The 17,281-nt window shown below is 38.3% G+C and overlaps 1 protein-coding gene across 1 annotated transcript in view; it reads right to left on the bottom strand.

The window, feature by feature from the left end:
• Rep (Rab escort protein) overlaps nucleotides 1–17,281 on the bottom strand; it is a 215,469-nt gene that overhangs the window by 130,295 nt on the left and 67,893 nt on the right. Inside the window, exon 5 of the mRNA XM_067142664.2 lies at nucleotides 1,559–1,796. Coding sequence (XP_066998765.2) covers nucleotides 1,559–1,796 — 238 coding nt within the window. The remainder of the gene's footprint in view (nucleotides 1–1,558; nucleotides 1,797–17,281) is intronic.

The following is a 17,281-nucleotide window of genomic DNA, read 5'->3' as shown; positions in this document are numbered from 1 at the left end:
AATTAAAGCCACCAAGTAAAATAATTATTTAGATTTAAAATGTTAATACATTAGAACACCAAGAACCACAGAAATACGAAGCACGAACTCTGACTCTCATACTACAACCAGAACAAAACACAATCAACCGACGTCATATGTCCACCAGCAACAGTCTTATCAGACGTCAAATGTCAAAATATAATAATTACATTCACCTACCATGGGTTGTGAATGTAACCAAGGTAACTGGTCACATGACCAAGAAAATGGCTACCCTTACAAGATAATCAACCAAAGCTAGAACCAGTCATTTAAAAACAATTTTTCTACTCGTACATTCCCCCATTTTCACACAATGCTTCGGATAGTACGATATTAAAGATTTTCTGGACAGAATTAATGCATAATACCCCTTTTTTTAAATTAAGACGTACTCTCGAAGGTATAGTAGAAGTATGGAGACGAACTTGTCATAAAATCATTGAATACATTCATTTTCGTTTTAAAAGAACATTTCTAGAGTGATTAACAACCCAAAATCATTCCATGAATAATTACATTAAAGCCCCACGAAATGTTTACAACCTATTCACAATAAAGATAACCAGAAATTCAGTCTCTTTGGTTAATTGAAAATTTCACTAACAGTGATAATTGAATTTTACTTAGTAAAATTTAAGTGTAGATATACCCGACGACACAGAACAGTTCGCTGATAATTACTGTTATCACATCCATATACTTCCAGGATCAAGACGAAGAGTGTAGCTACTTACAGTTTCCCAAGTTGACAAATAAAATACATCAAAACTGATTGGTGACTATCACCACACGGCGATAGAACTACCCCGGATCAAAAGGGTACATTTTCCTCCTTTTTTCCTCTGCCAATACGTAATTTAAAGATCCAACAGCAAGAGCAAGATTTTTCTTCTATCCTCCATTCAGGAAAAAAACAGATGACGATCGAAAATGTTGTTGCGTACAGAAACAATGCAGCACAAGTTGAGTTGGGTACATGCTACAAGAGGGCAGCACAATACATGTCTTCAAGTTCACTGGAGGCTACCGCCTGCGGGAGGCACCAGTATTACTAGCACTTTGCAGGATGATAAAGTGGCTTATTTTAAATACCCTTAAACTGTCCAATTTCCGTCAGAACTCTGATGATAACCTCAATCTGCAAGTTAAAACTCCATCTCCCTTTTTACCAACAAATGTTTCAATCTGTACCACTATGGCATTAATTCGTTAGGTCCAAGCTATGTATCTATTTTAAACAGCAGTCACTGATATTGCAATTTTACTATAAAGACTGTATAGTGATTTTTAAATACAATACCATCAATAATCACATTAATGTGTTTAATCAAATGCTATTGGTGTTAATAGAATTATTAAAGTTTGTTCAATGTGCAAACAATTATATTGGTCATTTTCTTATGTCTCAACTTTGCTGTTCCTTTGCAACTAGTATCTTTACAAATGAGGAGACCTGGTTATTCAAATACATATAATATTCAATAAGAAGTATTCACAAGAAGCATACAATAGTTCCCAGTGGAGTGATATTTACCTTCAAACTCCTTATTTGCATCTTCGTTCTCAACACAGGCAGTTAGCAGCTTCATGAGCATACGCTTCTCTACAACGGAGACATGCTTTGTTGAGAAAACATCTGCCCTTGAACAAGGGACAGGTTCCAATCGTCCATCTAGCCAGGTCAGCACCCGAGTCACACTACGGAACTCTGCATAGCGAGCAATATTGGAGGAGATGAGCAGCTCTACCAGAGATCCTCGAGCGAACAGCAACTGCACACCAATAAGCAATACAACTAACTGGCATATGGCTTTTTAGGTTATACAAACCAATTCTTAATTATAATACCATATTTACTCGTGTAAAGTTACCAAAAAAGTTAGATGGGGTCCAATATGTGATAAGCTAAAATTCTGTGCAGTGAACACATGGCTACTAGGCTATAAAAAGCTATAAATTATACACGTAAACATTCAACACTATTCTTTAACAAACTTATGAATGTGTGAGTTATACTGGCTATTTTCATTGGAAGGCAGTATTTCTAAATGTAAAAAGACAAATGGTGAACACAACTATTAGGCCTACATATAAAGTAAATATCTAATATCACATCATTCGATTCATCTCAATTCCTCCAATTGACATAAGAAAGGGCATACGGTCGTAAATACTCACTACGAAGATCAGTCTTACTTCATACTTGACCCCGTGGATAAAAAGGGATAAAGGTATAGTATTATCACATTTTAAAATAATTTTACGCGCACACACTGGAGCACTTTAATCAATCCATATTTAATAGTTAAGAGAATTAACTAAAAATTTGGCTTATGTTTCTTCTGCTCCCAGAACTTCATTATTTCTGATCTGGCTGCCCTTTCTTAATCAGTTATGGTGTACTGTTTGCGTGTAAAAGTTTTTAGTTTAAGTCTCAAGTCTCTGTTTTAGGATCCTCTTCTCTTCTCGGTCTTCAATTAGCTGCATTGTCAAGTCTAACTCATCTAAATCATCTTAGACTTCTTTGATCCAATTATTCTTGGTTTTACTTTTCCAAAAGTAATTGAAAAGATGTTTCAGTATCCTGGCTTCTGGTAGTCTTGATATGTGGAAGAAAAATGCAACCTTCTTTTTCTGCACTGTGTCTATTATTGACTCAGTTTCCTGGTATACAACTTCATTAGGTAATAATTGTTGTTGTCCATCTACTTGGAGTTTTTTGTTTACGATTCTTCTAAGGATTCTTCTTTCTGTCTTCTGTAATTTATCTGTTGAATTGTGTTCAAATTGAATAGTGTTTCACTAGCATAGGTTGCTTCAGGTTTAATAACAGTTGTAGTGTTTTGAATTTTGCATTTATCAAGAGATTTCTTCTTGTAGGTTGGCCAAGCGATACATTGTGCTCGTTTCAATTTAGTTTCATTTTCTACTGATACTTGGAATTTATTTACAATCTTAATTTGTTTGCTATTATTCAGTATGATAGTTGGTGTTTCAACCTTGAAGGATGGCATCATTTCCTCCTTTCCAAATGAGATTTGTAGTCCGACCTTTGCTGCTATTTCTTTGAGTTCTTCAATTTGGTGTTTAGCCACTTCCACACTATTTGCAGGCAGCGCAAATTTATAATGTCCAATAACGGACCATTTATATTGGTATTATAAAATTACTCAGTCGGGACAAATACTTCAAGTTCCCTATGGGAATCAACATCTATATCATCTGATGGCCAGGCATCAATTTTTGGTAATGAGAAAGTCTCTCAGTGCACTGACACTGCCGGTGGCTCCAAGTAGCCCACGCAGTGGCCTCCATGGTATGCACTAGCCATGCATCTTGGTGTGTGTGTGTGTGTGTGTGCTATTTACCAACTGATAAGCCCAACTTAGCACAGTGGGGCGAAACGCTGGCAACCAGGAATTATTTCGCTGGAAAATTTATAATGTCTAATAACGGACCATTTATATTGGTATTATAAATTCACCCATTCGGATTAAATATTTCAGGTTCCTTATGGGAATCAACATATATATCATTTTAAGTGATGACTCACGATGGATGCTGTCATACGCTTTCTTGAAGTCAACAAAAGTGATGACTTACGTTTTGTTTTTCACTCTTTGATGTTTCATGATCCACTTGAAAATCCACAGCCTGTTTTCAGTCATTCGACCAGGTCAGGAATGGAACGAATTAAGCCCCATCTAGTGGCGAGGATAGGAATTGTGCCGACTGCCGAAGCCTGTCGCACTCCTCTGGGGCAATGATTAATGAATGATAGATAAAATGAAATGATACTGGAGTGTGTTGCTGGAATGAAATATGACAGGGAAAACCGGAGTACCAGGAGAAAAACCTGTCTCGCCTCCGCTTTGTCCAGCACAAATCTCACATGGAGTGACCGGGATGTGACCACTGAACCCAGCAGTGAGAGGCCGGCGTGCTGCCGCCTGAGCCATGGAGGCACTCATGATCCACTTATGACTGATTTGATCTGAACAACTTCTTCCAGGTCGAAATTCTCCCTGATATTCTCCAAGTTCTTGGTCGAGTTGTTCCTGAATTCTTGTTAGGATAATTCTAGACAGGATCTTATATGTGACCTTAAGTAAAGAAATCCCCCAGTAATTATTTGGATCCAATCTATCACCCTTTTTGTGTATGGGATGAATTATAGCTGTGATCCATTCTTCAGGCAGTTTTTCAGAATTCCAGATGTCTATGAAGTGTCAGTGGAGGTTTTAAAGTGATTATTTGCATTCTTCTACAGCTCTGCAACCAATTGATTCTCCCCTGCTGCCTTGTAGTTCTTGAGCCAACCAATCGCTTTGTTTACTTCATTGAAATCTGCTGGCATAACCTTTTCTAGACTTGTTTTATTTTTTGGATAAGGATCAAATTCTAAGGGCTGAATTCATAGTCAGCACTTATATATAAGTGGAACCCTTAAGTAATAAGGGATCACTTATAATAAGTATTCACTTATGAGTTTATATTTCATAGACAGCACTTAAAGAACACACTCATTGATACAGTAAGTATCACTAGAGATGTGGCTATGCTGTATATTATGCCATGCTTCCTGGATCGTGTAGTTCTGGCTACCGAATAGTGGGATGATCTACTGCGTTTTGCTTATCGAAGGACATCACACGACATTTTTGAGGTTAAAAGATAGTCTATATTTTATCTGGTTATCAGAATGGATAACAAAACAGCAAGCTGAGACGGCACCTGCAAGAATATGCACATAATATAGAACAAGCAGACCGACGCAGTTTCCCATCAGAATATGAATGACGTGGGAAAAACATTGGACAATGCAAACTATGAAAATGCCCAGTCTAATTTTCTTCTTAATATAATATGTTTATAGTTATCCAGGTACTCGAACCTATACAAATATTCATCCAAATGTAGAATATCTAACCTTACAACGCTTTTAATGATTTGACAAATATATACGTAGGTAACCATTATGTTGCGATAGGCCTAATTACTTCTCCAATAAAACGTAAGTAGTATGTTTTGATGTGCGATGCCATAATTTCGGAAACTTCTGATATAATCTGGCAAATTATTGGTTGATAACCTGATACCTGATATAATTAGCACAAATCAACCTTAAAATAAATGGTGGTAGTGCAATACGTTCATTTTTCTTATAACTTCTTTACTATTCCATAGGCCTACAGTCTTGATAACTTATCAACTGTAACACGTTTCCAATTAAGCGAAATACCGGTAATGATGATTGTGATAATAACCTGAAATTAAGAGGTGGCATAAAATATCAAAACAATATCTTCATTAATGGTGAGGTAGCGAGTACTTCAGAGGTTATGTTCACTCTCTCAATCAAAGGAACAAGAATATTCATAATTCTAACAATACTAAAATGAAACCTTCTTTAAATTGTTGGTCACATTACATTTCAACAGGATTTTCCATTTCTACTGTATGCACGGAAAGCATTCTGTGAATGAAATGCAATATATTCATCAAAATCATTATCCTCCATCTTGCTGCAACATAAGTGAGTCACTTAAGTGTGTGTGTGTGTGTGTGTGTGTGTGTGTGTGTGTGGGAGGTCCACTTATAGCAATAAGTGGGACACTTATGTAGGTAATATGAATTGAAACCTGGCTTATAAGGGGCACTCATGTGTAAGTGCTGTCTATGAATTCGGCCCTAAGTATTCTTTTAGTTCTTCAGCATTTAGTAAATCTTTGAAGTGATCGGCTAGAATTTTGGCATTCTCTTGATTACTGTGTGCTAGTTTCCCTTATTTATTTTTCATCATGAGTGTGGGTGGAGTATACTTTGATTGGCATTGTCTAAATGTCCTGTAATAGTCCCTTGTCTTGTGTTGTTTGACTCATCTATTTTGTTTAGGTTTTCTTTTTGATGGTCTCTTGATTCTTCTAATTGCTTTGGCCGCTTGTCTTCTAGCAATGGTTAGATACCAAACAGAATTATTTAAACTTTGTAATTTTTTTCTATGCATTGTTTTACACTTATTTGTAATTGGCTGATGATGACCATGAATACTGGTCGAAACTGATACCAATTTTAATTAAATACGAATGTAAACTTACATTTATTTTAACCCATTCGGTGGGCAATGTGGCGAGATCTGCGGGTACTATTTCCTTGCTCGGCGGGGAATGTGGATATATCTGCTGATACAATTTTTTTTTCTCGGTCGCCTGCCTGGAGAGGTTTATTTCTTTTTCAGCACCGTATTCTGGACGAGTCTGCCCTCTGATGTGAATTTTTTCAACTATGTTTTTCCCAATGTGTCATCCATGAGTTGCATCATAAAGTACGCGACTTACGTCTTGACAAGAATGATATAAAGCCCAATAGCCTCGCGCTGAAGCTTTAGCCCATTGCCTAATCGTCCCTTGGATGCAATAATATTGCTGTAGGAGGGATTTCTAGAGATTGTGATACTGCACAGACCTCTCTGATGACATTTTAGAACTGTGACCTGATTTATTATCCTCAGTCTTGTGTTCTTCCTTCACAACTGGACTAGGTATTTACCGCGCGTTACGCAACATTTATTATAGTACGCTTCCGTAATACAGGCACAATTCATGATTTCCGTCCAGACTGTAGAGACCAGGGTTCTATTCCATCTTTTTTTTCTTTTCTTATTTCCCCCCACCCCCTGCTAAAATGTGTAAAAGGAATTGCCAGCCCCCACCGTTAGAGGACAAAAATGCACTGGCCATGATAAACGAAATGTTGGAATTTAGTGGGGAGAATAGTGATCATAGTGAAGCAAGTTCTACCGAACAGTAATTCGTAAGTGACAGGAACTTACCTGGAATAAGTACAGCAGGTTTGGATGTACAAGGTTCGGGCCTAGCTGATGTGAATGTTCAGCTGTCGTGAAAAAGACAACACGTGTTTGATTCCAGTTCAAGTAGCGATCATGACAGTGACAGCAATGACAATAATACTGATTACAATCCAACCAGTGCTAGTTCGTCAACATACACTGAAAATGGACAAAGTAGGTCCCGCATTGATTCAAAATTCCATCATGATTTAAAAGGAGAGTTTAGGGAAAATATAAACGAGCAAAATATTTTGTTTTTTTATGACGAGATATGCCAGAACATAGTTGAACAGACAAATGATACCCAGCAAGAAATCGCACATAAAACCCAGTTTAGTAAGATGAAATGAATGAGTAGAGATCAAGACTGGGTCAGAACAAATAAGAACAAAATTAAGCTTCTTATGGCCATACTGTTGCCACAGCGTATTGTACAGAAACCTAAATTAGGACACTATATTTCTTGCAATAAATTGCTCACTACGCCTACTTTCTATGAGCTGATAATACAGACGAGATTTTTCTCGCCGGACTAAGTGACCCAGACGGTTGAGGCGCTGGCCGGCCTTCTGACCATAACTTGGCAGGTTCGATTCTGGCTTAGACCAGTGGTATTTGAAGGTGCTCAAATGCGTCAGCCTCTTGTCAGTAGATTTACTGGCATGCAAAAGAACTCCAGCTGGACTAAATTTCGGCACCTCAGTGTTTCTGAAAGCTGTAAAAGTAGTTAGTGGGACGTAAAGCCAATAACATTATTATTATTATTATTATTATTATTATTATTATTATATTTTCTTCCACAGCATTTTACAAATTCTGACAATGAGGTGAAAAAAAAGGACAAATTCCTCCCAAAATGTACAAGATAAATCCAGTATTTGTCCATCCGTTGGCAACATTTTCGGAAACTTATACCCCTGATAGCAAAGTGTCAATTGATGTGAACCATCCCTACATACCAAGAAAACGATTGCGTTTCGGAATGGAATCGTACAAATTGTGCAAGGCCGAGACAGTTTATATAACATGATCTGTTTCCATGTGTATCATAATGAACAGCTGTAAAAGGCATAACATGGTGCAGGTTGTAAATATTACCTGTAGTGTAGAGTAATATTGTCTGTGTGTGCCACTTATGAATTTTAGGTATATAAACTTAATCCCTCAAAAGCGCTAACCAACACAACAGAAAATTTTGCGAGTATTATAATTTATTCCATTGTAAATCTTTTATGTACATGTGAACTTTGTAAAGCTAAATTTACATATAGAGAAACTTATATTTTCAGGCAGAGATTGTTAGTAAACTGCCTAAAATATTCAGGTAAAAGTTACTTTGCTATTAGGAAGAAGTAACCTCGATATCACAATGTGAAAGCACTTAGTACGTTCTTGCACAAAATATTCAAAAATTAAAATAGGATTTTTCAATTAAATACATTATATTCAAGTAAATATTTCTCTTAGGGCCCTTCAATAGTTCATTCTTGTCTAAGATTGTTTTTAATCAAGTAAGTAAATATTTTCTTCAATCAAGGAAAATGCTCACCACCTGGGAGTGAGCCAGTGTGTACCGAGCTCCCCGCTTAACCCTCCGTCGGGCGCACCTCTGAACGAAACAAAATCAGGCACAGCCGGCCTGAGAGGCCACCCATATATTTTTACCCCTCCTCTCTACCTAACAGTTTGCTTAGGATCTAATACTTTGCTAGGATCTAAGGAAGCAAATATACCAAACTAACGGGAAAGAAAGCGTTTATTACATGAAATAAAGCTTAAACTAAAACAACAAAAATTGATCACTTATCACAAAAGAAATTTTAAAATTACACGAATTAAACATTATAAAAGAAAACTGAAATACAAAGGTAAAATACACTGTCTTCTGACGTGGGACCATCATTCTTTGCCGTAGATGTGAGCAGAAACCTACGATGAATCTTCAGAATCAGCAGCTGAATAACAGGTCTGGCACAGCGGTTTTACGTGGCTTAGACAGATCAGTTCATGACAATTATGACACTCGTAATTTGTCATACTTCTGAATCCTGTTTTAGCCAAGCATGTACCACACTTGCGTCTTTTGGGAGGTATGGAGGAAGATGTTTCACGTTCTTTTTGGGGCAAAAACCTTTTCAAGCGCAATTGCAGCTGAGTAGGCATTCCACTTGTGTTCAGACTTCGCCGGACTAGATGTCCAATCACTAGTTAGAGAGAAAGTTTTGAGGAATATTCTCCTTCTAAGTGCTTCCAGTCCATTTCCAATCGAAATCACTTGGGAATTTATGCCGGCTATGTTCAGACAGGCAAAGAAAATGACCATCGGCCAGAGTCTTGTGTTCCGGCTCACATTGAAAGTTGCAGACATTTGGTCAGCTGTGTCAACTCCACCTTTGGTTATATTGTAGAATGTAATCCCTTCTGGCTTCTTCTGCACTCCAGTAGATCAATGGCATCAGTTTCACAAAGTGATGAAATGAGAACTACATTTTTCCCTTTCTTTGGTATGTATGAAATCAAAGTGATACCATTGTTGAATCCGAACAAGCTGCTATATTGATCCCTCCCTCTGACATTGACAAAACTGGGCGGCAACTGCTTTTTATTTTTTCTTACTGTCCCAACATATGATAGCTTCTTCTCTTTCAAATCATTTACCAGATCAATGTCTGAAAACCAATTGTCACCGGTTATGTTACGCCCTGTCTTAAAAATAGGCTCAGCCAGTCGTTTGACCACGTCACTTGGCTTATTGCTTACTTTATATGGCCCTTCAGGCTGTCTTCCAGCATAAATTTCCATACTGTAGGTGTAGAACATTCTGGCATCAACAAGGGAAAATTTCTGTATTCCATACTTGGTGGGTTTAGATCGTATACATTGTCTGAAACCACACTTTCCACGAAAACCTGGCAACATCTCATCGATTGTGACATTTTCTCCTGGAATGCAGTTCTTTTGACAGTTGTGAACAAAACAATCAAACAGTTCACGGATTGGGCAAAGTCGATCATATTCTTTCCGTTGTGAACGGCTGGTACGATCGTCAAAACGAATACAACGTATGAGGAACTTGAACCGTTTTATTAATCATCACGAGGCCAAATTTTTCAATCCCATCTCCTTCTGTTCCCCATAGTTCCTCCAGACTCTGACGGTTCACTCTGTACGCTCCAGCCAGGTACAATAGACCAATGAATGCCTTAATTTCTACGAGGTCTGTTTCCCTGGCATCTCTATCTCTGGCAAATTTGGCTTTGACTGAGTCAATATATTGGTTGGTATATTTGACATTCAATTCCAAAATATCTGTATTGAACAAACATTCCCAACAATGTAATATGGTTTCACAATTTCTTGCAACTCCTTTTACACCTGAAAGGTGTGTAATGATGTTGCGACGTTGTGCACGACGAACAGCAGCCGGAGATGGCTTTTTTGTCCACTTTGTTTATCTTTTCCAAGAAAAAGGCATCCGATATGTTCTCTACTCCTTTGTCTTCCTCACCACTAGTCCCTCCTTCCTGTTCAGTTTCTGAGTCCACTTCACGTTCTTCAACCTCATCCTCAGAAGCAATGTCTCTTTCTTCACCCAAATCCTCAACTAAAGCAGGATCATCACCATTATCCTCAAGGAGGATGCTTCGTATTTCCGCAACATCCTTGGGGTTGGAGACATCATACAATTTTTGGGCCATTTCAGCAGGAAATCTGAAACTAAATATATAAATACTCAAATTAGTTATCGATGTAACGTTATCAGGCGCACTCGGCCTGAGAGGCCAGGTTCAGTATAGCACTTATTTCTAAAGATATTGATGAATTTTCACACAGAACAAGCTTATTTTGAGTAAAATTAACCCTTGCAATAAAAATATACTGAAAAAACTCACCTTCAAAATTACGACGTAATCGGGCGCAGTCGGCCTCACAAGCCGCGGAAGTTACAGGCGTGCCGCATGGAGACTGGCAGTCAACTGAGGTACGGTGTCTTATGCACTGCCACGAGTCAGGAAACTAGTGGGATGGAGGGAGGGCATGCCAGAACATGTTTTCCTGGCCTCTCAGGCCAGCTGCGCCCGACGGAGGGTTAAGAGGTTAATAGTACTGAAAGGTGGAACCATTATGTACCTTTAACCTAATACTGAACTCACTTCAATACGGAACAATATGAAATTGTTATATCTTAATAACCATTACTTTGGTGGGCATTCTTAACTACAAAGCACAGACATACAGTATATGCAAGACTGATGCGTGCTTGTAATGCGTGGGTCAAACACAAAACAATTCACCTATTTGTGCGACGCCATCAGAGCTGCGGTAGGCCTATGCTACGGAGGCTGACATTTCCTCACTACGAAACACAGATGCATCGCATGACTTTGCTGCAGTAAGACTTGTACCCGCTTCGAAGCAGAATCCTTCTGACGAATTTCATTGGGGGGTCTTGTATGCAAGATTTATTTTTTTCATTTACTTTGCCTCAAAAAGCCAGGGGGGGGGGGGGTCTAATACACAAGTAAATATGGTAATTGTTGATTAACACAGTGAGTCCCAATCCTCCTTCCAGTCCCTGATTCCTAAAACCCAGGCATTCAGAATTATTTCAAATAATTTTGTACATGACTTTTGTGAACATATTCAAAACACAACACCAAATTCTGAAAGGAGAAGATCAAGGTTTTAGAAGGTAAGAAACAACAACAAAATTTCTATATTTTCTAAGTTTCTTTGAAAAACATCTAAAGTATGATTAGAAAAAATATGCCTAATGAGCATAATCTGAATTATTTATCACTCTTCTATGGTATCACAAATTTAGTTTTCAGTTCAAAGAACTCATGGTATTGATGGCATTTTATGAATAAATACCAGCAAATACCGTGATGGCACGAGCTCAAGCTGCATGATATGCATACCTTGCATTTTCTAATATTCTCTCAAGCAGACAGATGAAAATGTAAATCAACAGCATCAAAGAGAAAAGACCAGTTCACATAACTGTGGTGCCACAAACCCAAGTTCTGGTTGTACACACAAACTTACAACACAGGGAAAAAAAAGAGAAAAGGAGTGTGTCCAACCTATTTTCAGGCAGGGGATGTGCAAGCGATTCAGAGTATGGCTACAATAAATATCCACGAGAAGGGACTCTCGAATAAATTGATGCATGAAAAATTTTAAGTCCTGTATCAAGTATCATCCTCGGGTGAGGTGGTACAGCTGCAGAAAAAAGTTATGCCAACTCGCTTATTGTTAAAGACATGTTCCTGATGAAATGAGACTGTCAGTACACAATGCAACTGTCTGTATATCAGAATAACAAAGGACTACAATGAAATGGATGAGGAATAGCCATAATGGTTAAATAAATATGTGAAGATCCGTTTGAATACTGGTACCAGCATTTTTATTTTACTGGATTCCATTACTCTATCATATCTGAACAGTCTCTGCATCTCCACTCTGAATGTCACTTATTATCAATGGCCCCTTGAAGAACTGTTATAGAGGTGTAAATATGCTATATACCATGCACAGCAGGGGAATAGCCTTACAATATTAAGAGTGTTCATGCGATTGCTAGTTAGCTCAGAGGAAGCGTACTCACCTGTCAAGGTCCTACTCCATGCATCACTTTTTTTTTTTTTTTTTTTTTTTTTTTTTTTTTTAACTTTCATAGTGTGTTGCGTTAACTAAATACGTTCGTATTTCTATTCATTGTGAAATCTGGCATTGTACTTTTAATTTTATTACTCCTTAAAAGGACTGTTTTAGACTTAATACTAATTCAGTATCCACCAGCCTGAACAATTTGTCAGAGCCGATATGGCATTGACTCAACAAGCAACCTAAAGTATTCTTTATCAAGGACTATATCCTCCCATGCATCCAACGTAATGACACACACAGCATCACAAGAATGCAGGGGAGGGTGAGACCAATGTTTCTTTATATGATGTTCCCACCTTTCCCCACAACTGTTCAATGGGATTCAATTCTGAAGCTCAAGGGACCCAACAGAACAGTTCAATGGATCCTGCTCAGAAAATCAGCCCTGAACAAGACTGCTCGTGTGGACTGGGGAGTTGTATTGCAAGAATTGTATTACCTTATCTGGATAGCGCTCTCTCACACTCTGAACCATAATATTACGCACAATGTCCAAATATTGGTCCAATGTGAAACTCATCTATTCGATGAAGCACTCCAGCCCCTCAGGCGATATCCACCAATATGACACACATACGGACACTGGGTGAACACCGATATATTTTACTGTATCGGGTTCACTGTGATCTGTAAACATGAACCAACCAGACCTCCATCGAACTAAAAGAAGTCTCACTTACGGGAGTTCACACAATCCCACTTGTGATTAAAATCCATCTCGGCAAAGGCGCTCTGATAGACTATAGACTATCTGTTTATCAGAGAGACACTTTGGTGGCAGCTTCTCTTCGATGGAGTCTGGATTCTAGTAATTGTTTATGGACCAATTCAAACCTGCCAACTTTTAGAAATCAAAAATAGGAAGATTTTTTTAATTCTTGGATGTTATCAAATGTATTGCGCCACGGTCTCGATAAAAAGAGGACAAGATAAAAGGCATACATATCTACAGTTACAATGCGAATTGACCATTATATTTAAAATCTTAAAGAAAAAAAAAAAACGATTGCAAGAAAACGTACCTAATAATCATTCTCATTTATGACACATATACGAATAGTAACATTTAGACAGATAAGTCAAGGACTACAACTTATGAAATGGTGAAGAATATACACATGTAGGTGATAGAGACTGCTGTGTTTACTTGTTTAGCATTGAACTGGCAGCTAACTTTGCCCTCTTCAACAATGCACTGTCATACTGCTGGTCATAACACTTTCCACTTAGACTTTATTTGACCACCAATAGTTTACCGAGATTTTCGTCATTCAGAAATGATCGGAATTGTGTCTTCGTCTTTTTTTACCTGGCTGAACAATCTTTCACACTCTGCATTGCTGTGTGGAATTGTCAATATTGAGAGCATTACTTTTGTGATTCTATCATATTTGAAACACCCTTCTGCACCTCTTATATCCCCTATAGCAGACCAAGAACAATCTATTCTTTCTTCTTGCACAACAGACAATGGTAAATCCTCCACTTGGAGAGCACAAAACTGGCACTGTAATGCATCCATTGCTTCTTGGTCATCTTCACCATCTTTCACTGGCAATATAACAGGAAACTTTGAAACAAAATACTTTATGGCATTGAAGGAAGAAGTCTGCAAAGAATTTATCTGAGCTACTTGAGCATTAACAAAAACATCACTATTCAAATTAAATTTATGAATAATATAATCACAATAGTTCCTGGCATGCAAATAAGAGTTTTTCTTCTCTTCAGGTGCCAGATTTTCTACAAGACGAGATGTTGAACAGCCAATTACTAAATCATCAGCTTTCTGATTCTCTCTTGTGTGATATACCACTTCTAAAACTGTAGGATATTTTTTTATAACCACTGGCTTAACAAACCTACACACAATGTCCTTCAACATATCCATCAGCATTGATCTTATGACATGAATGTGAGGTGCTTGCAACTGAAGAACTTTATTAGTTTTCTCAAATATGGGGATGATAAATGCCAGAAATGAGCAAAATGCTTTATTAAAGTTTGAAGACAGAAAAAGGAATAGTCTCTCCTCTCATGAAATACTGGCAGTGCAACAAGACTCCTTTATTTTCTTCACAGATGGAGATGAACTACTCTCCGCCTTCGTTTTTCCAGAAATAATAGAAGCTTGGTCTTGTACTCTGACACAAGGACCACGTTCCATTTCTGTATCTTCATGTGCCTTTAGCTTCGGAATTTGGAAATACTTCAGAGATGTGTCTGTGCCACTGGACCGTTTTACCTCATCCTTAAAAAAACTCTGAAGTGGCTCCCACTCTGAAATCAATCTTTCCAAATATTTCCCCAAGGATAACCAGCGTATACACACATGCTTTAATATTTTTCTAACATCAGTTTGGTACAAAGCTTGATACATTTTGAGATGATCTTTTCTCTTCGAGCTTCTGTCTAAATAATATCAATTAGCATCTCATCAATTTTGACAGGAAGGGAGTCTGCACCCTTCATGGCAGCCAAATTAATCAAATGGCATGGGCATCCCATAATGTTTTCGCACTGCCCTCTTAGTTTAGCAGCAACACCGTTTTTTTCTTTCCATTATAACAGGAGCATTATCTGCACTAAAAGCTATACAGTTTGCCACCGGAAAGTCATATCTTTTCAGAACATCGAGGAGCAAATTAGCAATATTAATACCAGTAGAATTGCCTTCCAAATTTTCCGTGGATAGCAAACGATTTTCAATCTTTTTCAATTCTTTGTTGAAAAACAAGACGACGATAGGATAGAGCTTACTATATCATTGCTACCATCAGTTGAAATCGCAAAAGGTTCAGTCTTTAAAGTTTGAATCACCTTATTATCTGCATCACGGGCCATTTCATTAATTATGTCAGATGTTTTTGTTCTAGCACACACATATTTCTTCACAATGTCTGAATCTGGGAACATATTTCTGAACAATGGCCCTGCGTGATCAGAACAAGACAATGCAAGGTTATGTTTGACAATGAACGCCGTGAACAAACATTCTGCTCGAGTGACTGCATCATCTTCCTTCCCACCTACAAAAAAATTACTTAATTTTTTGTTCCTCTCGAGACAGCTAGCACTATCATTGTGTTTCTGTGCGACACTGTGAGCTACAATATCTGTTTTCCCTCCATGAGAGATATTAATATCACACCGACACATGGAACAAAATGCATAATAGTTTCCTTTATTAGACTGTAAAATGAATGGAAATTCAGTTTTATAGGTATCCCTGAACACTTGGAGATAACGTTTGTTATGTTTTGTAGTCATCATGTGAAGAGAAAATACCACAAACTGTCACCGACACAACTCTCTGAAATACATGGAAGTCATTAAAATTATGAACTCGATCAACACAAGAGCACTGAAATACGCAAAACTACCACATACAAAACACATCAATATGTCTCGTACATTATTAACATGACTTCGACAGCGGGAAAAGCACAGAACTGCAAGAAAAAACACGTGGTCTAAAACTCCAACGAAACTACACACAGAAATGAGCGTGCGAAACACACAATAACAAACTCACTACCGAGCTCGACAGCTGCAGTTGCTTAAGTGCGGCCAGTATCCAGTATTCGGGAGATAGTAGATTCGAACTCCACTGTCGGCAGCCCTGAAAATGGTTTTCCGTGGTTTCCCATTTTCACACCAGGCAAATGCTGGGGCTGTACCTTAAGGCCACAGCCGCTTCCTTCCCACTCCTAGCCCTTTCTGTCCCATTGTCGCCATAAGACCTATCTGTGTCGGTGCGACGTAAAGCAAAAAAAAACTCACTCTTTCGTCCCGATCAACGGAGTCCCTAGCAGTTGCTAGTGCGCACGACCTTCTCTGACTCGTAGGATGATTGCCGTCCCGAATTCCCACATGAACAGCACACACGCTACTGTAGTGAGCGGGAAATACGATACACGAAGGCGACGAATGATCCGCCCGCCAAATAAAGCATCAAATACCGGTAAATATGCTTAAAAATGAGGTTGCGTAAATTACACAAGCACATAAGAATTCGTCCTAGGGGAAGAGTACTGACCATACTGGAGGTTATATTGGTCAAGAATAGGGAGAAATAAAAATAAATCGGAAAACCAGAAGAAGAGTTGAAAATCGGAAAGTTTCTGGGTAAATCGGAAGGGTTGGCAGGTATGGACCCGCTTTAAACTAGTGTCCAATAGACGTCCTATGTCCCCCGACACCCACCACTGGTCAATCAATCTCTGAACTACACTTGGCAAAACGCCACACCAAATCGCTGCCTCACGAATGCTAAAATTCCCATGTTGGACGAGGGTCAGCACTTTCTCTCTTGATATGTGTGAATAATGTGCCATGTCAGAATAGAGTGAAGCATTTAGCATCTAAGTTAGCTCGGCCAAACTTGGTGCGCTTGTTGCCCGACGTCACAGTATTCATTTGGGAGGGGAAGTATATACTGTTCACGCCAGGATTAAAATCTTAGCTGTGATGGTAGGCAAAAATTTTGTAGCATACAGCTGACCTATTGTGCTACATGGGAGTGTGCCATGTTTTTAATATTTTATAGTGAGGTATGTAAGTGCATGTCACAAGGAGGAAGGAGGAGAGAGAAGGGAGAAGGGAGAGGGTAGCAAGAGCAATTGATATGAGTGACAACAACAGGCCATGTTTCAAAACACATTCAGCTCATTGTACAAAGACGAAGTGGTCTTTCTTACATTTGAAGTTTCCAGAGATGCAACGATTTTT

Source organism: Anabrus simplex, chromosome 3 (assembly GCF_040414725.1).
Source record: "Anabrus simplex isolate iqAnaSimp1 chromosome 3, ASM4041472v1, whole genome shotgun sequence".
Taxonomy (NCBI): Eukaryota; Metazoa; Arthropoda; class Insecta; order Orthoptera; family Tettigoniidae; genus Anabrus; species Anabrus simplex.
Note: the sequence above shows the minus strand (reverse complement) of the source record. Positions and strands in the feature narration are given on the sequence as shown.